Raw genomic sequence first — 24,009 nt, forward strand, 5'->3', positions numbered from 1 at the left:
CTTTATCTCCATAAGTACTGTGCAATGGTCACTGCTACTGATAATGTCCTAGACAGATGCATCTGTAACTGGTAGATCGGTGAGGTCAAGGTCAGGTAGGGTTTTTACCTCTTGTTTGTTCCCTCATCATCTGCCATAGGTTCAGTCTAGTGGCTGTGTACTTCAGGACTCAGACTCTTAGTAATAGGCATGGAAATTTTCACCCACAGTTCATCTGGCCCAAGCCACCCTCAATGCTTCTTCCAATTGGTGTTCAACATGCAAGATCGCTGATTCATCAGCTAAGGAGGGATGCCAGATGATCTGCAAGGAGGTTTCCCTGCCCATATTTGACCTGATGCCATGACACGTCATGGGATACCATAAGACATAGGAGCAGAACTTGGCCCATCTAGTCTGCTCCGCCATTCAATCATGGCTGATATTTTCTCATCTTCATTCTCCTGCCTTCTCCCATAACCCCTGATCCCCTTATTAATCAAGAACCTATCTATCTCTGCCTTAAAGACACTCAGTGGATTGGCCTCCACAGCCTTCTGCGGCAAAGAGTTCCACAGATTCACCACCCACTGGCTGAAAAAATTCCTCCTCATCTCTGTTTTAAAGGATTGTCCCTCAATCTGAGATGGTGTCCTCTGTTTCTAGTTTTTCCTACAAGTGGAAACATCCTCTCCACGTCCACTCTATCCAGGCCTCGCAGTATCTTGTACTTTTCAATAAGATCCCCCCCTCATCCTTCTAAACTCCAACCCAGAGTCCTCAAACATTCATCATACGACAAGTTCTTCATCCCGGGGATCACTTTTGTGAACCTCCTCTGGACCCTTTCCAAGGCCAACACATCCTTCCTTAGATATGGGGCCCAAAACTGCTCACAATACTCCAAATGGGGTCTGGCCAGAGCCTTATACAGCCTCAGAAGCACATCCATGGTCTTGTATTTTAACCCCCTTGACATGAATGCTAACATTGCATTTGCTTCTTAACTGCCGACTGAATCTGCACATTAACCTGAAGAGAATCGTGAACAAGGGCTCCCAAGTCCCTTTGTGCTCCTGATTTCCGAAGCATTTCCCCATTTAGAAAATAGTCTATGCCTAGATTCCTCCTTCCAAAGTGCATAACCTCACACTTTTCCATTTTGTATTTCATTTGCCACTTCATTGCCCACTCTCCTAGCTTGTCCAAGTCCTTCTGCAACCCCCTTGCTTCCTCAACATACGGAGTCATGATTCGGCATGCATGAAGATCATTGCCTGTAAAATATTATTCAGTGAGTATGCCAATGACAGGCTGTTGCGTGACTGTCATGTGGTAATCTCTCCCAATTTGGCACAAGGCTCCAAATGTTAGTAAAGAGGACTTTACAGGGTCAACAGGGCTGTGTGTGCCGTTGTCATTTATGGTACCTGGGTTGGGTGTCTGTCGAGCTTTCTGCAGCAGTTTGGTACAATTGAGGTACATTTCGGAGGGTAGTAAAAAACACATTGCTCTGGGTCTGCAATCACATCTAGGCCAGAACAAAGAACAGCACAGGAACAGGCCCTTCGGCACTCCAAGCCTGTTACTGGTCATATACCACCCTGGGCCAAACCCCTCAGCACTTCCTTTTGCCGTATCCCCCTATACTCATCCTATCCATGTATTTGTCTAGATGCCTTTGAAGGTCTAAGATCAGGTAAGAACAACAGATATCCTCACGGAGCCGAGGACCAGGGTTCAATCCCGGCCCCTTGTCACTGTCCGTGTGGAATTTGCACATTCTCTCAGTGTCTGTGTGGGTCTCAACCCCACAACCCAAAGATGTGCAGGGTTGGCCACGCTAATTTGCTCCTTGAGGGCTTCCGGGTGCGGCGATGACCAGCTAAGTCGCACGTTTCGGCAGCTCCCGGTGGAACGGACTTTTGGGCTCTTAATAGGAGCCCCATCGGCAATTTTAACGGCAAATAACACTGTGCGGTAATCCAGAAGGGAATCCCCCCTGGACACGGATGGAAAAAAGAGAGGAAAGTAGCCGGATTGCGGTGGATCCTCTAGAGCAGCGGCAAGGAAGGCAAGCACAAAGCAAGATGGCGTCGGAAGGAGGCAGTTTAATATGGGGCCCTGACCAACAAGAGTTCCTGCGGCGTTGCGTAGATGAACTCAAAAAGGAGATGAAGAAGGAGCTGTTGGCCCCGATATTACAAGCGATTGAGGGGCTAAAGGAGGAGCAAAAGACCCAGGAACAGGAGCTTCGGGTCGTGAAGGCAAAGGCTGCTGAGAATGAGGACAACATACAGGGCCTGGTGGTGAAAATGGAGATCCACGAGGCACAACACAAAAGATGTGTGGAAAGGCTGGAGGTGCTGGAGAATAATGCGAGGAGGAAGAACCTAAGGATTCTTGGTCTTCCCGAAGGTGCAAAAGGGGCGGACGTCGGGGCATATGTGAGCACGATGCTGCACTCGTTAATGGGATCGGAGGCCCCGACGGGTCCGCTGAAGGTGGAGGGTTATGGCGCGAAGACCGAGGGCTGGAGAAATTCCTCGAGCAATAGTGGTGAGATTTCTCCGATACAAGGACAGAGAGATGGCCCTCAGATGGGCAAAGAAAACTCGGAGCAGTAGGTGGGAGAACGCGGTGATCCGCGTATATCAAGACTGGAGTGCGGAGGTGGCGAGAAGGAGGGCGAGCTTTAATCGGGCCAAGGAAGGTCAAATTCGGAATGCTGCAACCGGCAAGACTGTGGGTCACACATCTAGGGAAACACCACTACTTCGAAACGGCAGATGAGGCGTGGACGTTTATTGTCGAGGAGAAGCTGGAGTGAGCAGGCCAGAAAAAGAACGTTTGGGACAAAAGTGGGGGGGTGAATATGTGGGATGAAGGGGGGAAAAGGGGGAAGAGATGACTTCCCAAGTTGTTAAACCTGCGACCCTGTAACTTCTCTCTCTTCCCCATGTCGTGGGGGAGGGGGTGAGGGAGGATGAGGAGCTGAGGGCGCCGGCCATTGGGGGCGGGGCCAAAAGGGAAGCGCAGGCTTTGTTCCCGCGCTATGGTAATCATGGCAGGAACAGGGAAGCAGGAAGGAGGGGGCCTCGCACAGTGTGAGCCGAGGTCACGGGGGGGAAGCCGAGGTCGGCCAGAGTTTGCTGACTTCTGGGAGCAACATGGGGGGTGCAATTACGCTAGCTTGGGATCTAGCGGTGGGGGGGGGGGGGGGGTTAACTGGGTTGCTGCTGCTGGGGAGAAGGGGGAGCTGGTATGGGAGGGGGGGTCGGGGCGGGGGTGCGCCGCCTGGGGGGGATACAGCTACGTGGGAACCGGGTGAGGAGCTGGATTGAAAAAGGAAATGGCTAGTCGTCAAGTGGGGGTGGGGGTAAAGAGCCCCCCAACCCGGTTGATCACGTGGAATGTGAGAGGGCTGAACGGGCCAATTAAGAGGGCACGGGTACTTGTACACCTAAAGAAACTTAAGGCAGATGTGGTTATGCTTCAGGAGACGCATCTGAAGCTGATAGACCAGGTTAGACCACGCAAAGGATGGGTGGGGCAGGTGTTTCATTCGGGGCTAGACGCAAAAAACAGGGGGGTGGCCATACTAGTGGGGAAGCGGGTAATGTTTGAGGCAAAGACTATAGTGGGGGCAGATACGTGATGGTGAGTGGCAAACTGCAAGGGGAGGCGGTGGTATTAGTGAACGTGTATGCCCCGAACTGGGATGATGCCAATTTTATGAGGCGTATGTTAGGACGAATCCCGGACCTAGAAGTGGGGAAGTTGGTAATGGGTGGAGACTTTAATACGATGCTGGACCCAGGGCTGGACAGATCGAGGTCCAGGACCGGAAGGAGGCCGGCTGCAGCTAGGGTGCTTAAGGATTTTATGGAGTACATGGGAGGAGTAGATCCCTGGAGATTTAGTAGACCTAGGAGTAAGAAGTTTTCGTTTTTCTCCTATGTACACAAAGTATTTTCACGAATAGATTTTTTTTTTTTGGGGAGGGCACTGATCCCAAAGGTGACGGGGACGGAGTACACGGCTATAGCCATCTCGGATCATGCTCCACACTGGGTGGACCTGGAGATAGGGGAAGAAAAACAACAGCTTCCACCCTGGAGAATGGACATGGGATTATTGGCAGATGAGGGTGTGTGTTTAAGGGTGAGGGGGTGTATTGAAAGGTACTTGGAACTTAATGATAATGGGGAGGTACAGGTGGGAGTGGTCTGGGAGGCGCTGAAGGCAGTGGTTAGAGGGGAGCTGATATCTATTAGGGCACATAAAGGAAAGCAGGAGGGTAGGGAAAGGGAGCGGCTGTTGAAAGAACTTCTGAGGGTGGACAGACAATACGCGGAGGCACCGGAGGAGGGACTGTACAGGGAAAGGCAAAGGCTACATGTAGAATTTGACTTGTTGACTACGGGTAATGCAGAGGCACAATGGAGGAAGGCACAGAGTGTACAGTACGAATATGGGGAGAAGGCGAGTAGGTTGTTGGCTCACCAACTGAGGAAAAGGGGAGCAGCGAGGGAGATAGGGGGGGTGAGAGATGAGGAGGGAGAGATGGAGCATGGGAGCGGAAAGAGTGAATGGAGTGTTCAAGGCATTTTACGAAAGACTATATGAAGCTCAGCCCCCGGACGGGAAGGAGAGAATGATGTGCTTTCTGGATCAGCTGGAATTTCCTACGGTGGAGGAGCAGGAGAGAGTGGGGCTGGGAGCACAGATTGAGACGGAGGAAGTAGTGAAAGGGATTGGGAGCATGCAGGCGGGGAAGGCCCCGGGACCAGACGGATTCCCAGTTGAATTCTATAAGAAATATTTGGACTTGCTGGCCCCGCTACTGATGAGAACCTTTAATGAGGCGAGGGAAAGGGGGCAGCTGTCCCCGACTATGTCAGAGGCAACAATATCGCTCCTCCTAAAGAAGGAAAAAGACCCGCTGCAATGCGGGTCATACAGGCCCATTTCCCTCCTGAATGTGGATGCTAAGATTCTGGCCAAGGTAATGGCAATGAGGATAGAGGATTGTGTCCCGGGGGTGGTTCATGAGGACCAAACTGGGTTTGTGATGGGGAGACAGCTAAATACAAATATACGGAGGCTGCTAGGGTAATGATGATGCCCCCACCAGAGAGGGAAGCGGAGATAGTGGTGGCGATGGATGCCGAGAAAGCATTTGATAGAGTGGAGTGGGATTATTTGTGGGAGGTGTTGAGGAGATTTGGCTTTGGGGACGGGTATATCAGGTGGGTACAGTTGCTGTATAGGGCCCCGATGGCGAGCGTGGTCACGAATGGACGGGGGTCTGACTATTTTCGGCTCCATAGAGGGACGAGGCAGGGATGTCCTCTGTCCCCATTATTGTTTGCACTGGTGATTGAACCCCTGGCCATAGCAGTGATGGGTTCCAGGAAGTGGAGGGGAGTACTTGGGGAGGGAGAAGAACACCGGGTATCTCTGTATGCGGATGATTTGTTGCTATATGTGGCGGACCCGACGGAGGGGATGCCAGAGATAATACGGATACTTGGGGAGTTTGGGGATTTTTCAGGGTATAAACTGAACATGAGGAAAAGTGAGTTATTTGTGGTGCATCCGGGGGAGCAGAGCAGAGAGATAGAGGATTTACCGTTGAGGAAGGTAACAAGGGACTTCCGGTACCTGGGGATCCAGATAGCCAAGAATTGGGGTACATTACATAGGCTTAATTTAACACGGTTGGTGGAACAGATGGAGGAGGATTTCAAGAGATGGGACATGGTGTCCCTGTCATTGGCAGGTAGGGTGCAGGCGGTTAAAATGGTGGTCCTCCCGAGATTCCTTTTTGTGTTCCAGTGCCTCCCGGTGGTGATCACGAAGGCTTTTTTCAAAAGAATTGAGAAGAGCATTATGAGTTTTGTGTGGGCTGGGAAGACCCCGAGAGTGAGGCGGGGATTCTTGCAGCGTAGTAGGTACAGGGGGGGGACTGGCACTACCGAGCCTAAGTGAGTACTACTGGGCCGCCAATGTTTCAATGGTGTGTAAGTGGATGGGAGAAGGGGAGGGAGCGGTGTGGAAGAGATTGGAGAGGGCGTCCTGCAGGGGGACTAGCCTGCAAGCAATGGTGACGGCGCCGTTGCCGTTCTCACCAAAGAAATACACCACAAGCCCGGTGGTGGTGGCTACATTGAGAATTTGGGGGCAGTGGAGACGGCATAGGGGAGGGACGGGAGCTTCGGTGCGGTCCCGATAATAAACAATCATAGGTTCGTTCCGGGGAGAATGGATGGGGGATTTGGAGCATGGCAAAGAGCTGGGGTAGTACAACTAAGAGATCTATTTGTAGATGGGACGTTTGCGAGTCTGGGAGCGCTGACTGAGAAATATGGGTTGCCCCAAGGGAATGCATTTCGGTATATGCAAGTGAGGGCTTTTGCGAGGCAACAGGTGAGGGAATTCCCGCAGCTCCCGACGCAGGAAGTGCAGGATAGAGTGATCTCAGAGACATGGGGGGACGGGGAGGGGGGGGGGACGGGGGACGGGGGGGGGGACGGGGGACGGGGGGGGGACCGGGGGGGGGGGGGGGGGGGCGGTAAGGTGGCGGACATATATAGGGAGATGAGGGACGAGGGGGAGATCATGGTAGATGAGCTGAAAGGGAAATGGGAAGAAGAACTGGGGGAGGAGATTGAGGAGGGGCTGTGGGCTGATGCCCTACATAGGGTAAACTCATCGTCCTCGTGTGCCAGGCTAAGCCTGATACAATTTAAGGTGCTACACAGGACGCATATGACTGGAGCACGGCTTAGTAAATTTTTTGGGGTAGAGGATAGGTGTGCGAGATGCTCGAGAGGCCCAGCGAATCACACCCACATGTTCTGGTCATGCCCGGCACTACAGGGGTTCTGGGTGGGGGTGGCAAAGGTGCTTCCGAAGGTGGTGGGGGTCCGGGTCGAACCAAGCTGGGGGTTGGCTATATTTGGGGTTGCAGAAGAGCCGGGAGTGCAGGAGGCGAGAGAGGCTGACGTGTTGGCCTTTGCGTCCCTTGTAGCCCGGCGCAGGATATTGTTAATGTGGAAGGAAGCCAAACCCCCGGGTGTGGCGACGTGGATAAACGATATGGCAGGGTTTATAAAGTTAGAACGGATTAAGTTCATGTTAAGGGGTTCGGCTCAGTGGTTCACCAGGCGGTGGCAACCGTTCGTCGACTACCTCACAGAAAGATAGAGGGAATGGAAAAGAAGTAGACAACAGCAGCAACCCAGGGGGAGGGAGGGCGGGGGGGAGGAATCGGACGGACTCTCAGGGATGTTATTGTATATGTATAGGTATTTGGTATATGTAATTGTGTATTTGATTGTTGGATTGTATTTTTGGAGAGTATTTATTTTGGACAAGGCAGTTGCCATTTAGTTTTGTTTTTGTTTATATATTACTTATTTATTTGTTTAGAACTGGCCACAGTTATTTATATTGCTTTATTGTTGTGTAATAGAAACACTACGTATTGCTATGTTTGGCCAAAAAACTTGAATAAAATATATTTTTTTAAAAATAAAAAAAAATTGCTCCTTAAGTGGGGGAAAAAAAATGGGCACTCTAAATTTTACAGAACCGAAACAAAAAAGAACGACAGAATTTCTTCTCTAAAAGACATTAGTGAACTAGATGGGTTTTTAATGACAGTTGACAATAGTTTCATGGTCATCATTACTGGAATTACTCATCATCACTAATTTATTCATTAATTGAACTTCAATTCCACCATCTGCCATGGTGGAATTCGAACTGATGATTCCAGAACATTGGCTGGGTCTCTGGGTTACTAGTCCAGTGACATTATCAAAATGCTATTGCCTCTCCATAATGATTGTCTATGGATGTTATCATTTATATGGACTTTTATATGGACATTCAATAATCTTCCACATAAGCGACTTAAAGTCACTTAGATTGAAGCTCACAGAATTGAAGGGAACTTATTGACCTGGATAGGAAATTGGCTGAATTGCAACAGAAAGAATAGAGATAATGTACAGCGTCTAATTGGCAGAATATGACTGTTGTCCCACAAGGATCTTAACTATTCGCTGGGTGGAATTTCCCCATTTTTGTCCCCCCCCCGAAGTCTCAGGCTCTGACTGAAACCCGCCGTGTAGCTCTCCAGCTGCACGGCTGAATTTGTATTCAGATTTTGAGCTTTTCTGGGGAAACAAAATTGCGTGGGCATGGTTTATGCCGTCACTGTGGCGGGGCTTCGCTGCTCGGATCAGGACGTCCTTTTTTTTATTAAAAAAAAAGGCACCCCAGTAGAACAGAAAGTAACCCCCTACTCAGTCCCACGCCCCACTTAAGCCCCTTAAGCATTGGGGGCCACCACTTTCAGCATTAATGGCTCTTCCCCCCCCCCCCACCCTCCCCCCAAACCTCCAACAAACGTAATGTGAATCCCATCCCCAGAGGGTCTGCCCCAGCACTGCCCCCTGGCACAGCCAACCTGACGGTGCCAATCTACATCAGAAACACTGCCCAGACATGTCTCCTTCAGTCCCCGGACCCCTGAAACTGCCCAGACATGTCTCCTTCTGTCCCCGGAACCCTCAACTGAATCACGTGTTTCAGAACCTGTTGTAAATCTCATCAACATCACATTCCATCAGCAAGGTGCAAAAATCCAGTGGGAGAGGAGAGAGGGTGGCTTGGCAAGTATGGGCATGAACCTAGTTACATCACCTGCGAGGGGCATGTGGAATCAAAAATGCGATCTCACAGGCAAGAATTCAGTTTTCCAATTCATTGCGGCTCTGCCCATATTGCCATTGCCGCTGATGGCTAACGGGCTGAAAATCACACCACTATATTTATTCACAACTTCGATGCTGGGATAAAGTTACATATGTTGTGTACTGATGACGCAAAAATAAGGCAATGAGATGAATACATAAAACTACGGAGATATTAAATTAGGGGCTGATTTAGCACAGGGCTAAAGAGTTGGCTTTTAAATCAGACCAAGGCAGGCCAGCAGCATGGTTCAATTCCCGTACCAGCCGAACAGAAGTCGGAATGTGGCGACTAGGGGCTTTTCACTAACTTCATTTGAAGCCTACTTGTGACAATAAGCGATTTTCATTTCATTTCATTTTCTTTTCATTTCATTAATGGGCAAAACTGCAAATAGATTTCATTGTTGGTAGATGTGAAGTCATCCACTTTGAACCTAAAAAGGATAAAATAGAATACTTCCTAAATGGTGAAAAGTGAGAAATGGTGAAGGTCCAAAGAGACGAGATCTGGGTACATAGGTCATTAAAATATCACAAATAGATGCATAAAATAATCAAAATGTCTAAAGTAATCCTGGCTTTTATTTAGTGGACTAAAATACAACAGGGCTTTGAGCTTATGCTGCAACTGTTTAGAAGCCCTTGTTAGATTACACCTGGTGTACTGTGAACAGTTCTGGGCACCACACTAGGAAGGGTACACAGGCCTTGGAAGCTGTGCAGTGTAGATTTGCCAGAAATATTCCTGGACTCCAAGGATTAAATTACAAGGAAAGATGACAAACTAGGGTTGTATTCCCTGGAATTTAGAAGGTTAAGGAATGATGTGATTATATTTTCAATACGTTAAGGGGAGCAAATAGAGTGAAATTATTTCTACTGGTTGGGAAATCTAAGGCTAGGGGACATGGGTATGGCTCTAAGTTTAAAACTATTGGGAATGAAATTTGAAAACATGTATACAGATAAAGGGTGCTAAAAGTTTGGAATTCTATTCTATAAAAAACGATGCTAGATCACCACCAACTCTGGGAGTGAATTCCAGACACCCACCACCCTCTGTGTAAAAAGGTTTCCCCTCATGCCCCCCCTAATCCTTCTGCCACTTAGCTTGAATTTATGACCCCTTGTTTTTGAACTCTCTGCCAAGGGAAGGTAAGGTAAAGACGCCAATGTGCCAGTTGACCATAGGCTGCTTTCCCCTTTTGAGGGAGAGAGCTGACTGGTGGTGATTTAACCTAACCTGAGGATCATCGCACCTCAGGCGAGGAGCAAGGTTGAGAAGGCAGGCCTTTACTGAATAACTTCAGCCGAGGTTTTCAGGAATTGAACTTGCGCTGTTGGTCTTATTCTGAATCACAAAAACAGCTGTCCAACCAACTGTGCTTATCCCCCCCCCCCCCCCCCCCGGCCAAGGCAAATTGGTTCCTCCTGTCTACTCTCTACCCCTTACAATTTTGTATACCTCAATCATGCCACCCCTCGGCCTTCTCTGTACAAGGAAAACAATGCCATCCTCACCGATTTCTCCTTGTAGCTATAATTCTCCAGTCCTGGCAATATTCTAGTAAATTTTCTCTGCACTCTCCAGAGCAGTTAGGTCTTTCCTATAATGTGGAGACCAGAACTGCGCACGATCCTTCAGTTGTGGCCTCATCATTGTCTTATACAATTCCATCATTATATCCCTACTTTTGTATTCTATACCTCTGCCAATGTAGGAGAGCATTCCATATGCCTTCTTTACAACCTTATCTACCAAGATCTCTCACTTCATCTACCCCTCTCAGTATATTCAAATTTATTGTGTATTTCCTTTTACTGTTTGACCCCCCCCTCCCCCAAATGCATTACCTCACACTTACCTGAGTTGAACTCCATCTGCCACTTTCCTGCCCACTCCACCAACCTATCTACATCATTTTGGAGCTTACAGCCATCCTCTACACGATCCACTACACGGCCAATTTTTGTGTTGACTGCAAATTTCCTAATCGTGTCCCTCCAGGTTCAAGTTCAAGTCGTTAATATATAAAACAAACAGCAGGGATCCTAACACTGAGCCCTGTGGTACGCCACTTGAAACAGCTTTCCATTCACAAGGGCAGCCATCAAACATTACATTTCCTGTTACTAAGCCAACTTTGGATTCAATTTGCCACATTACCCTGTATCCCACGGGCTTCTACTTTTTTGACCAGTCTGCCATTTGGGACCTTGTCAAATGCTTTACTAAAATCCATGTTGACAACACTGATGACACTACCCTCATTGATCGTCCTTGTCACTTCCTCAAAGAATTCAATCAAATTTGTATGGCATGACCCTCCCTTAAAGCCATGCTGATTATCCCTGACTACTCCATGCCTTTCTAAGTGACAATTTATCCGATCTCTCAGAATTGATTCCAATAAATTGCCTACAACCGAAGTATGATTAAACACTGTACTTGTTTGGCCTTTCGTTAGCACCCTTTTTAAAACCATGGAGCCACATTTGCCAGTCCTCTGGCACCTCCCTTGCGTCTGGTGAAGATTGGAAAATAATCCTCGGTGCATCTATTATTTCCTCCCTGACCTCCTTCAATCTCTGAGGAAACAGCGTTCCGGGCCTGGAGACTTTCAAGGATCCCAAGTACTCTTAACACTTCCTCTTTTGTTACGATTTAGAAATATATATTTTTATTGAAGTTTTCATTTTAGAAAACACAAAATAAACAAATCCATACAAACAAAATACCATTTACAAACCTCTAACCTCTTGCAGAGGGCTAGACAGCTAGTTTGTGATGCAGAACAAGGCCAGCAGTGCGTGTTCAATTCCCGTACCAGCTTAACCCGAACAGGCGCCGGGATGTGGCGACTAGGGGCTTTTCACAGTAACTTCATTGCAGTATTAATGTAAGCCTACTTGTGACAATAAAGATTATTTATTATTTTATTTTTATTTAACCTTTTAAAAAAAAACACAACCCCCTCCCCTCGGCCCACTGACTGAAGAAACGCCCTTAGTCCCAGTCAGATCTCCCCCCCCCCCCCCCCATTAAAAAAAAAAAAAGCTTTCCAGGGAAACAACCCCCCTTCCTCTTTCCACCCCTCCCACCACCAAACAAATAAACTAGGCTCACTGAACCTTGCCCAAGCAGGTCCAACAAGCTGCAGCCCCTCTCTTTCTCTTCCCCCCCCCCCCCCCCCCCCCCCATCTCACTCTCATTCACGAGCTGAAACTTTACAGCTATCAAACCCCCCAGACCCAGGGTGTATGCTCAGAGAACAAAGAAAAACAATGCACCCCAGCCCTTTCCAGCTACGGAACAGTAACCAAAGCCCAGCACCATTACAATACTTATACTCTTTCTCCCCCAAGGGCCATATGATAATCCTTATTAGTGTCACAAGTAGGGGCGTCATGTGGTGCAGTGGTTAGCACTGGGTCTACGACGCTGAGGACCCAGGTTCGAATCCCGGCCCTGGGTCACTGTCCGTGTGGCATTTGCATTCTCCCCGTGTCTGCGTGGGTTTCGCCCCCACAACCCAAAGATGTGCAGGTTAGGTGGATTGGCCACGCTAAATTGCCCCTTAATTGGAAAAAAATAATTGGATACTCTTAAGTTTATTTTTTTTAAATTGTATCACAAGTAGGCTTGCATTAACACTGCAATGAAAATCCCCTAGTCGCCATACTACGGCGCCTGTTCGGGTACACTGAGGGAGAATTCAGAATGTCCAATTCACCTAACAAGCATGTATTTTGGGACTTGTGGGAGGAAACCAGAGCACCCGGAGGAAACCCACGCAGACACTGGGAGAGCGTGTAGACTCCGCACAGACGGTGACCCAAGCCGGCAATCGAACCCGGATCCCTGGCGCTGTGAAGCAACTGTGCTACCATGCCGCCCATGTACCCTGACCACTACCCCCTGACAATCGTAGCCCCCTCAATCCCAAACATACAACAGATACAAACTACCACACATCTCAAACCAAACTCTCCCACCTGTCCCCATTAAATCAAGCGGCACTCAGCGATAAACTGCTCACGGACGCTCAGTTTGTGTTCCGCCAGGGTCACTCAGCTCCTGACCTCATTACAGACTTGGTTCCGACATGGACAAAAGAGCTGAATGCACGTTGGGGGGGGGGGGGGGGGAGCGGTGTAGAGGGGAAGGAGAGAGATGCGGTGCGGCGAGGTTGGAGAAAAAACATGGTTAGGGGTGGAGAAGGGGCCATCTTTGAGCAGCCAGGTACAGGGTGAAATTAACAGGGGTAGAGCCAAAAAAGAAGGATGGCGGGTGGTAGAGGGGAATGGAGGCGCAAGCTCCCGGTACGGCTGATAACATGGAACATGCGAGGCCTCAATGGACCGGTGAAAAGATCTCTGGTCTGCGCACCTAAAGAGTTTAAAAGCGGAGGTGTTTCTGCAGGAGACGCACCTCAAGGTGAATGGCCAGATTACACTAAGAAAGGGACGGGTGCGTCAGGTTTTCCATTCGGAGTTTGATTCAAAGTCGCGGGTGGTGGCAATTTTGATGATCAAGAAAATGGGATTTGTGAGCACGCAGGAAATGAGGAACCTGGTGTGGGAGATATGTGATGGTGAGTGGGATATTAGAGGGGATGCCGGTGGTACTGGTGAATATTTATGCACTGAATTGGGACAATACAATGTAGGTTTTATGAAGGGATTGCTGGCAGCGATCCTGGACTTGGCCACGCACCAGTTGATTAGAGCCGAGGGTAGATAAATCGAGCCCCAGGTCAATGAGTAGGATACGCATGGTAAAGGAGCTGGGTGGGTATGGTGGACCCGTGGCGCTTTAAGAACCTAGGGGGAAGGGAGTATTCCTTTTTCTCACATGTTTATAGGGTGTATTCAAGAATCAACTATTTGTGGTGAATCGGGAGGTTTTGGTTGGAGTGGAAGGGGGCAGGATACGTGGGGATAGTAATCTCGGACCATGTGCCCTATTGGCTGGACATTCGGCTTCGATCGGGATAGGACCTGAGGCCGGGATAGAAGCTTGATTCAGGGTTGTCGGCAGATAGAGGGTTCTGCAATAAAATGCGGACTGTAGTTAAAGATTATGTAGAATTGAACCAAAACGGGGACATGTCGGCGGTCACATTTTGGGAAACAATAAAAGCAGTGGTCTGGGGGAGATTATCTCATTCAAGGCACATGCGATAGGGAAGGAGGGAGGAATATGAACGGCTAATGAACAAGATTGTTGAGGTCAATTGGGAGTACTCGAGGGCGCCCATCACAGAGGGATTGGCGAGGAAGAAAAAGTTGCAAGCGCAATTCAGTAGGTTGACGAAGGGGAGGGCGGTAGGACAAGGCGGGGGTGTAGTATGAATATGGGGCGAAGGCGTGTCGAATGTTAGCACGTCAGCTACGAAGGCAGGCCACATCCAGGGAAATATTGAAGAGACGGACTGGGGCAGGGGATGTGGTATTGGAGCCGCGGAAGATAAACGAGGCGTTTAGGGATCACTATAAGGAGCTATAAAGGGCGGATCCGAGAGGTAAAAAGGGGGACATAGGACGTTTTTTAGATGAACTGGAGTTTCCACAGTTGGAGGAAGAGAAGAGGCAGCCGGGGCCCTTGGGGCTGAGGGCGGTATTGGACAGTATAAGGTATATGAAGTCGGGGGGAGGCCTCTGGGCCCGATGGTGCCCCGGCGGAATTCTGTAAGGAGTCCACGATGGACCTGGCGCCACATCCTTTGGGGGCGTTGGAGAAGGGGGAGCTGCCGGAGGCGATGGCGCAGGCGATGATCATATTAACACCAAAGAAGGGGAAAGACCTGTTGGAATGTGGGTCGTTGCAAAGGACCAGATAAGTTTCGTAAAGAGCAGGCAGCTTTCTAGTAATAAAAGGAGGCTGTTAAATGTGGTCTTGACCCAGTTGAGAGCTCGGGTACCGGAGGTAGTGCTATCCATGGACCCGGAGAAGGCATTTTATCGGATGGAGTGGCTGCACCTGTTTGAGGTCCTGGAAAGGTTCGTGTTTAGTCCGAAGTTTGTGGCATGGGTGCGCCTGTTTTACATGGCACCGAAGGAGTGTGCAAACCAACAAATGGGCTCACATATCTTTGAACTGCACAGGGGAACAAGGCAGGGGTGCCCGCTGTCGCCGCTGTTGTTTGCACTAGTGTGAGAGACTCTGGCAATGGCTCTTAGGGTTTCGACAGAGTGGCAAGGGATTACAAGGGGACAAAGGGAGCATTGGGTATCGCTATATGCGGACGACCGACTATTGTATGTTTTGGACCCACTGGAGTGCATGGAGATGATCATGGGCATGTTGGGGAAGTTTGGGCCTTCTTGGGATATAAGCTAAACGTAGGGAAAAGTGAAGTGTTCCTGGTGAACGAGTTGGGTCGGCGAGCCCAGAGGGGTTACCATTTAAGGTCGCCAGCGACAGGTTTAGATACCTGGGGATTCAAGTGGTGAGGGAATGGGCAATGCTACATAAATGGAGTCTAACAAAGCTGGTGGAGAAGGTTAAGGAGGATCTGAAGAGGTGGGACGCATTGCACCTGACTCTGGCAGGGAGGGTCCAGGTGGTGAAAATGAACATTTTACCGAGGTTTCTTTTCATATTCCGGACACTCCCGATATTTGTACCGAAGGCCTTCTTTCAAAAACTGGATATGATTATCTCAGACTTTATATGGGCAGGGAAGGTGCCACGGGTTAAGAGGACTCTGTTACAGAGACAGAGGTAGAAGAGAGGGTTAGATTTACCGAACCTGCCACACTATTACATGGTGGCAAACGTGGAGAAGGTGAGGCGGTGGTGCGAAGGAGAGGGGGCAGAATGTGTTAGGATGGAAGAAGAATTCTGTAGGGGGTCCAGCTTGAGGGCTATGATGACGGTGGCATTGCCACGCGGCGAGCCCGGTGGTACAGTCCACAATAAAGGTCTGGAACCAGCTGAGGAGGCATTTCAGGATGGGAGGGATGTTGGTGCTGGTGGCGCTGTGCGAAAACCGCGGTTTCGAGCTGGGAGGGATAGATGGTATGTAAAGGCAGTGGAGAGAAGTGGGGCTGGTTAAGGTGAGGGATCTGTACCTGGAAGAGGGGTTAGCCAGTGTAGAGGAATTGAAGGAGTGGGTAGAGCTACTGAGAGAAAGTGAGTTTAGGTACATGCAGGTAAGGGACTTCGCGTGGAAGGTTTGGGAAGAGTTCCCCAGGTTGCCGAAGTACACCATGTTGGAGCGACTGCTGCTACCGAATGTGGAAGGGAGGACAGGATTGGAGACATGTATGGGGGGCTGGGAGGTGAGCAGGTGGTGAAGATTAAGGAGAAGTGGGAGGGGAGATAAACTAGGTAGTGATGGGTTACAAAGGCACAGCGCAAGGATGAGCCTGATACAGTTCAAGGTCGTACACAGGGTACATATGACTCGGACAAAAGTGAGTGGGTTTTTCCAGGGAGTGGCAGATGAGTGTGAGAAGTGTGGGCGGGGACCAGCAAATCACGCACCTATTTTCTGGGGCTGTGAAAAGTTGGAGAGATTCTGAGCAGGAGTGTTCGTGGTATGAACAAGGATAGTGGGGGAGGAGGTTGAGCCAGATCTTTTTGTGGCGATATTTGGGATATCGAGACCAGAGCTGACGGAGGGGAGGAAGGCCGACATTGTGGCCTTCACTTCTCTGATTGCGCGGCAAAGAATTCTGTTGGAGTGGCGGTCAGCAACGCCGCCGGGGCTGGCGGCCTGACTGGGGGACTTGTATGACTTTCTTCACCTGGAAAAGATCAAGAACGAATTAAGGGGTTCAGCGGAGGGCTTTGAAGCAAGGTGGGGGATGTTCGTGCCTGTGTTTGAGGAGCTGTTTGTTGCAAGGGGGGGGAAGAGGAGGGTGAAAAAGGGAAAAATTTGTGCAAACTGTACAGTTGTGTGTTGGGGAGTTTGCTTCCCCGAACTGTTTATGTTTAACCTTTTATATAAGTTTGGAATAAAATACATTTTAAAAAGAAAGAGCTGAATGCCTGACGTGAGGAGTCACTGCCCTTGACATCAAGGCACCATTTGACTGAGTATAGCATCAAGGAGCTCTAGCTAAACTGGAGTCAATTGGGGGGGACTCTCCACTGGTTGGAGTCATACTTAGCACAAAGGAAGATGGTTGGGGTGGTTGGAGGTCAATCATCACCGCTTCAGGACATCACAGTAGGAGTTCCTCAGGTCAGTGTCCGAGGCTCCACCATCTTCAGCTGCTTCATCAATGGCCTCACTTCCATCATAAGGTCAGAAGTGGGGATCTTTGCGGATGAATGCACAATGTTCAGCACTATTCGCTGCTCAGATAATGAAACGGGTATGCGGTGGCCTAATGGTATTATCACTGGACTAGTAATCCAGAGACTCCGGGTAATGCTCTGGGGTCCTGGGTTCGAATCCCACCACGGCAGATGGTGAAATGTGAATTCCATGAAAACCTGGAATTACTGCCAGATGCAGTAGTAGAGGCAGGTACAATTTTGTATTTTAAAAAGCATTTAGACAGTTATATGGGAAAGCTGTGTATAGAGGGATATGGGTCAAATGCAGGCAATTGGGACTAGTTTAGTGGTTAAAAATTGGCTGAAAAGTCTGTTTTCATGCTGTAAACTTCTATGACTCTATAAAGCCTTTTAATTTACGAAGGAATCCACCAAACACTTCGACTTGCCCAAACCAGAATTTTTTATTGAGTCTCATGTGGTAAGGTAGCACTGGATAAAAGCAAATTACTGTGGATCCTGGAATCTGAAACCAAAAGAGAAAATGCTGGAAAATCTCAGCAGGTCTGGCAGCATCTGTAGGGAGAGAACAGCTAACATTTCGAGTGCGGATGACCCTTTGTCAAAGCTAAAAGACATAGAAAGTGGGAGATATTTATACTGTGGAGTGAAGGAATGGAAAATGAGTCATAGCCACATAAACCAAGGGAAAAGAGTGCTCATGGCAGTCCCCAGAGAGAATAAAAGGTGGCAATCCGGGAGTAATAATCTTTATTAGTGTCACAAGTGTCACTGCAATGATGTTACTGTGAAAAACCCCTAGTCGCCACATTCCGGCGCCTGTTCGGGTACAGTGAGTGAGAATTCAGAATGTCCAATTCACCTAACAAGCCCATCTTTTGGGTCTTGTGGGAAGAAACAGGAGCACCCAGAGGAAACCCAAGCAGACACTGGGAGAGCGTGCAGACTCCACACAGACAGTGGCCCAAGCTGGGAATCCTTCTTTGCCACCTTGAACTCGACCGGTCCAGACTCGGCTCTATAACCGTATTAAAATCTCTCCTTATGATCAACCGGTGCGAGTCCAAATCAGGAATTTTTCCCAGCACCTGCCTCATGAAATCTACATTTGGGGCAATAAACATTCAACAGGACCACCAGCAACCCCTCCAGCTTCCCACTCACCATCACAAACCTCCCTCCCAGGCCTGCCACAATATTCCACACCTCAACGCCACCCACTTATATTCACCAACACTGCCAACCCCCTCATCTTCATATCCAGTCCCAAGTGGAACACTTGCCCCACCCATCCTTTCCTCAACCTTGTCTGGTCTCCTATCTTTAAGTGCGTCTCCCGCAGGAAGGCCGCATCAGTCTTCAGACTTTTCAGTTGCGTGAAAACATGTGTACAGCCCATTCAGTCCCCTCACGGTCCACGGCTTCCGCCCCCCTCCCCTGCCGATCAGCCATATCCCATTTTAGGCCAGACCCCGGCCCACCCTCAGATGTCCACCATCATCAATCCTTTTCCAGCTGCGCCACATCAACCACACCCTTGTCAGCATCCCTCCCCCACCCTTAAACAAAACATCATCCCCAGCACTCTCCCACCTACCTCCTAGCAATCTCCCCCCCCCCCCCCCCCCCTCACTTAACTCCCGTTAACTAGCCTGCCCAGCTAACATCAGCCTTCTCAAATTTTGGTCACGGACGTGCCAGCCTCAGCATCTTCGATGCCTTTGGGCATCCCCACGATCCTCCGATTTTGTTTTCTGGAGCGATTCTCCAGATCCTCTCCTTCTCCTTCTACCTCTTTTGGGTCTCCTGCATCACCCCTACCTCTGCCACCAGTGAAGCCAACTGCTCCTCCACCTCCACTTTCTGGATCGCCCGGCCCTGAGACTCCAGCCTCTGCTCCACTCTCTTGATTCCTGACTTAATGGGTTCCACCACTTTCGCCTGGTCTTCCGGGGCCTCCTTCCTCAGCCTCTGCTGACAGAACATTGCATTTAGAAACTCTATTTGCCCTCCGCCATCTTATGTTGTGGCACACCACGAAGTTCTAGCAACTCTGAATGAAGCTGTCAGATTTTTACAAAATAGAAATTTAATTGGAGACTATCCCAAACTAGGTTAATTTAGAAATTTTACAACCAGAAAGTGATGGGAAACTTGAGACTGTCAATCTGGCTTTTCAAACCTAAGTACAATGGGACAAATTAGCATTAAATGCAATCCATTGAAGCAGTGCAAATGATCGCTGAAACTTGAGCGTAAATTTTTAATGCTACTGTAAAAATAAATGTACCCAAAACCAGCCTCATCCTCAAAACTGGTCCCAAATCACTCATTTTCTTGCAGGCAAAGGCACCAATAGGTATGTATTAGAAGTTTTGATAGTAAAAGATATTTAATTTTCTGAGAAACCGACTAATATAAACTAAGGTGACTTGTAAATGGTTCAATATAGATAGTTTAAAATCATTTTCAGTGATTTAAAATCTTGTTACTTACAGATAGAGGACTAGATACTTGTAAAAGTGCTTTTTTTTTTTGATAAAGCTATTTTAAGTTGTGTTAATTAACCTGCACCATTCTTCAGTACATCAAATTAATATTTTTACTGCAGAGAAAACAAAATAAGCAATTACATTCTAATTTGCTGACCTGTTGCACTGGTTCATTTACGATTTTATATTTGTGGTTATGTAAATGCACTTTACCAGAAACTTGAGTTGTAACCTAACCGGCACAATTTGTGCCAAATTGTCAAGTGTAAACTCCACCCCAATTTGTTTAATTAGCTCTGCCGTGCAGGGCAATGAAATATGTGCATATGTAAATACAGAATTCAGTAAACCATAACTTGGTTCAAGTTTCTCTTGTTTACAAAAAGTCTGTAATTTTTATCTGCACTGACTGTGTACTGATGGTAGCACTATTTTAACGTTGACAGGTATTTGCCGCCTGAGTGTTTTGTTGTAGGAAAAGAACCACCCAAAATTTCTAACAAAGTGGATGTCTGGTCTGTAGGAGTTATCTTCTTCCAGTGTCTCTATGGTCGTAAGGTGAGAGCTTTCATTTAGTTTGTTTTATCGGCAAAAACACATGTTTGTTTCTGTCTCAGGAGAAAAATGAATCTAATATAAAGTCTTTTTGCTTTTCAGCCATTTGGCCACAATCAGTCACAACAAGACATCTTGCAGGAGAACACTATATTAAAAGCTACTGAAGTCCAATTTCCTGTTAAACCAGTTGTTAGCAATGAAGCAAAGGTAGTTGTTCCCAGTGTTCTTATGTAACCTTGTTAATAGGTAATGGGTGATTTTTAAAAAAGATTATTTCAACTAATTGTTGGGATTCACTTTGTATAAAATCTAATGCTTCTATATTCCAGGCTTTCATTAGGCGCTGTCTAGCTTACCGCAAAGAAGATCGCTTTGATGTGCATCTGCTGGCTAACGATGCCTACCTTCTCCCTCATATGCGTCGGTCAAATTCTTCAGGAAATATACATATGCCTGGGCCAGCTACAATTCCTATTTCGTCCATGTCAAGCATAGTTTCTTATTAAGATTTATTTTGGTCAGATTGGCAATTCCTGTAGAACTTCTTTCAAGGTTAATTTGCAGCTGGATGATATAACTTGTGGGGGGCTGGGCAAGATGAGAGAAAAGTGGGAGGCAGTGAAATGATTGAAATGTACCAATTTTTGAATTTTTTGAATTATTTCAGAGAGTTTGAACCATGGACAACAATGCGCTGTACTTGTTACAAATTACTGTACACCATAAAACTCGGTACTCTCATTAGGCAGCCTTTGTGTTCAGAAGCTGAAAACTGTTTAGCCTCCTGCTTCTTTTGGAAACACTGTACATAGTAGCTTAATGAGTCACTTTGGGACTATTTTTTAATACTTAATACTGATTTTGTTTAAAATAAGGCCAGAACAAATGATTTTAGCACAAAGAAAATACAACAGCCCACCCAAATAAAATTATGTGAAGAGAGATTATAGTAGCTGTTGTAAAATCTGGCAATGCACAAAATCATTTGCATATTAAAGCTACTCTGAACAGCTGGTGTATTTATAGGTCAAACTGTAGAATGTACTGTGAAGGATAATAGTAAGATAGCATTGTTTTATATTGTTGTAAATGATTTCATTATACTTACCTTGTTAAGTTACAACAGTTTGATTCTGTACAGGCTGTATAAAAATCTGGCTTTGTTCGTTTAGTTTTATTAATGGGATCTCTAATTCCAATAATGGAGCTTTTGCCATGAGGCAATGCTGCTAGGTTGCATTGGTGTTTTTGTTACAACATGGCCTTTATCCACACAGCTGAGGTATGTAAAGGCTTAATTTTGCATTAAATGAAACCATCTTAAGCAAGTTTTGTAGTTTTGAGGGACAGGTCATTTTGTTGATAAGCCTTGACCTGTTTGATAAAATAATTTTTGAGTGGTATTCAACTATTTTGCAAGGAAAAATGTAAATGCAAATGAGATCACATGTTTGCAGGATTATTGGTTTCTTCTGTGTAGATATGTATGATGTGAAACATTAAATTCTGAATAATTGCCTTGTGCTGTACAAATTACAACCATTTTCAGTAATACAAAATCTTGCTGTTTAGTACAGTTTACTGCTTGTTTTAAAAGCCATGCTATAGAATACCTGTATGTAATTAGTACACTGAAACAAAACAAAATTGGTTCATCTAGGCTTTGTTAATGTTGTATAATTAAGCTGTTGCCCGTGTTCCTGTTGTTGAAAGCTACTTTGTTTTCACTGTAAATAAAATGTTAACTGTCAATAAAAAAGGTGCTGCTGATACTGTAGAGAGTGTAGCCAAAACCAGAAATAAACATTCAAAATTCTATTTCATTCCGATTGTTTTGTGCAAGAAAATATGTATTTTAAGCATCATGCGTATTAAACTTAGCTTGCTCAGTTCCAGGAAAACCACATGCTTAGCAAGGCTATTAATTTTTATTACTTTGGTGATATGGCACATGGTCTCAATTTCCAGCCTTAAAACACACCAGTCCAGTTTATCCTCAGCTATTTTTTTCCACTGTTCCTCATAACAGCTTTTTTACTGTACAGTTGAGATACAGCTGTGGTGTAGATTAGATTGTGCACACTTTATAAAGTATTGCTGTCAAACCAGCCATTCCTTTCTACTTTTCATGATTGTAATACTATAAATTGGATTTCAATAGCAGTGACAAACCTCTCAAACAAATAGCAACAAAATAATGGGCAAATCTTCCGAGGAGTGGAATCACCATCAAATTGTCACTCCCTTCCTTGCACCAGATCTCCACATTTCTTGCCCAGAACTGGGCATCCTGAGAAATGTGGCGCGCACCTACTTGGGAGTACATTCTTCATAATGCAGGATGGGAGAAGCCAAGCCACCAACCCCTTTTTATGGTACTAGCTGCCGTATACCAGTGTGTTTAGACACTTCGAGAAGCTATGGAAAGAAGGTGAGTGGGTAGAGTGACAAGTAAGCGGGTGAGGAGGTAGGGTAAATGGGTCAGGGGGTGGAATGCTGTAGTGGGGGATTGGTAGGGTTGTCGGGGGTGGGGGGGGGGCTAGTTGAGTGGGTAGCCGGGTTTTGGGGGAGGGGTTCAAGTAGTGGGGTGTAGGGAGATTCAGTTGGGGCCGTTTAGCTCCCAAGATAGTAAAGGTTTTAATCTTCCTAACTTTTCCTTGCTAACTTTTCTAGTAGGTAAGTCTGAACCATCAGCGAATTGCAGACGGTTCCAGGTGCAGGAGAATTGCCCAACAAGAGTTGATACTTCCAAGGAGGTTCTGATGGAGTCCTTAGTTTGGAACTTCTGAGAGGTCAGAAGACATAGGAGCAGATTTTGGCCATTCGGCCCATCGGGTCTGCTCCGCCATTTGATCATGGCTGATATGTTTCTCGTCCCCATTCTCCTGCCTTCTTCCCATAACCTGTGATCCCCTTACTGCGGCACGGTAGCACAGTGGTTGGCACTGTTGCTTCACAACTCCAGGGTACCAAGTCCAATTTCCGGCTTGGGTCACTGTCTGTGGAGTTGCACATTCTCCCTGTGTCTGCGTTAGTTTCCTCCGGGCGCTCCAGTTTCCTCATACGGTCCAAAGATGTGCAGGTTAGGTGGATTGGTCATGCTAAATTGCCCTCAACCTCAAAAGTGTACTGCGAAAATTCCACCATTCTCTTGTCCCACAAGGGGTGACAACACTTTTGACACTGCTACTCAAATCAAGGGCGCCTACCTTTCCATCCCCCAACTGCACTTTGGGAAATCAGACCATAAGACGGTGCTCCTTCTCCCGGCATACAAGCAGAAACTTAAGCGTGAAAATCCGGCTCAGAAGGTCGTGCAGTGCTGCTCTGAGGAAACAGAAGAGCTCCTATGTGACTGGAGACATTGGACTGGCCCATATTTAAGAGCTCAGCAACCAACCTAAATGAGTATGCCACCACCGTCACAGACTTCATCATCAGCAAATGTGTGGACGACTGTGAGCCAAATAAAGCAATACGTACATTCCCCAACCGGAAACCGTGGCTTAATCGGGAGATTGACTCCCTACTGAAGGACGGGTCTAAGGCGTTCAAGTCAGGTGACCCTGACCTATACAAGAAATCCAGGTACGACCTCCGCAAAGCCACCTGGGATGCCAAGAGACAATTATCAGACCAAGCTAGAGTTACAGACTAGCGTCACAGACTCGTCAGTTATGGCAAGGCCTAAACAACATAACGGGCTACAAAGCGAAGCCGAGCAGCAGCGCACACTTCCCCGATGAACTCCATGCATTCTATGCTCAGTTCGAGCAAGAAACCATCGATCCGCTGATGAATGCCCCAGCAGCCCAGAACACACCGTCACAACTTACAAAGTCAGATCGACCTTCCTGAAAGTGAACCCTCGGAAGGCGATGGGTCCGAACGGGATCCCTGGTCGTGCACTCAGAGCCTGCGCGGACCAGCTGGCAGATGTGTTCGCGGACATCTT

At 47.5% G+C, this 24,009-nt stretch overlaps 1 protein-coding gene across 5 annotated transcripts in view; it reads left to right on the forward strand.

The window, feature by feature from the left end:
- tlk1a (tousled-like kinase 1a) overlaps nt 1-21,877 on the forward strand; it is a 279,213-nt gene extending 257,336 nt beyond the window's left edge. For 4 of the 5 annotated variants that reach the window (XM_072475818.1, XM_072475826.1, XM_072475832.1 and 1 more), the window contains 3 exons: nt 19,943-20,054; nt 20,154-20,261; nt 20,384-21,877. In XM_072475818.1, the coding sequence (XP_072331919.1) occupies nt 19,943-20,054; nt 20,154-20,261; nt 20,384-20,560 (397 nt within the window). In that variant the 3' untranslated portion in view covers nt 20,561-21,877. Of the gene's footprint in view, nt 1-19,942; nt 20,055-20,153; nt 20,301-20,383 lie in introns of all 5 variants that reach the window. The other variant, XM_072475834.1, reaches the window with a different exon arrangement.
- The last annotated feature ends 2,132 nt before the right edge of the window (nt 21,878-24,009 follow it).

This window comes from Scyliorhinus torazame, chromosome 2, assembly GCF_047496885.1.
Source record: "Scyliorhinus torazame isolate Kashiwa2021f chromosome 2, sScyTor2.1, whole genome shotgun sequence".
Lineage (NCBI taxonomy): Eukaryota > Metazoa > Chordata > Chondrichthyes > Carcharhiniformes > Scyliorhinidae > Scyliorhinus > Scyliorhinus torazame.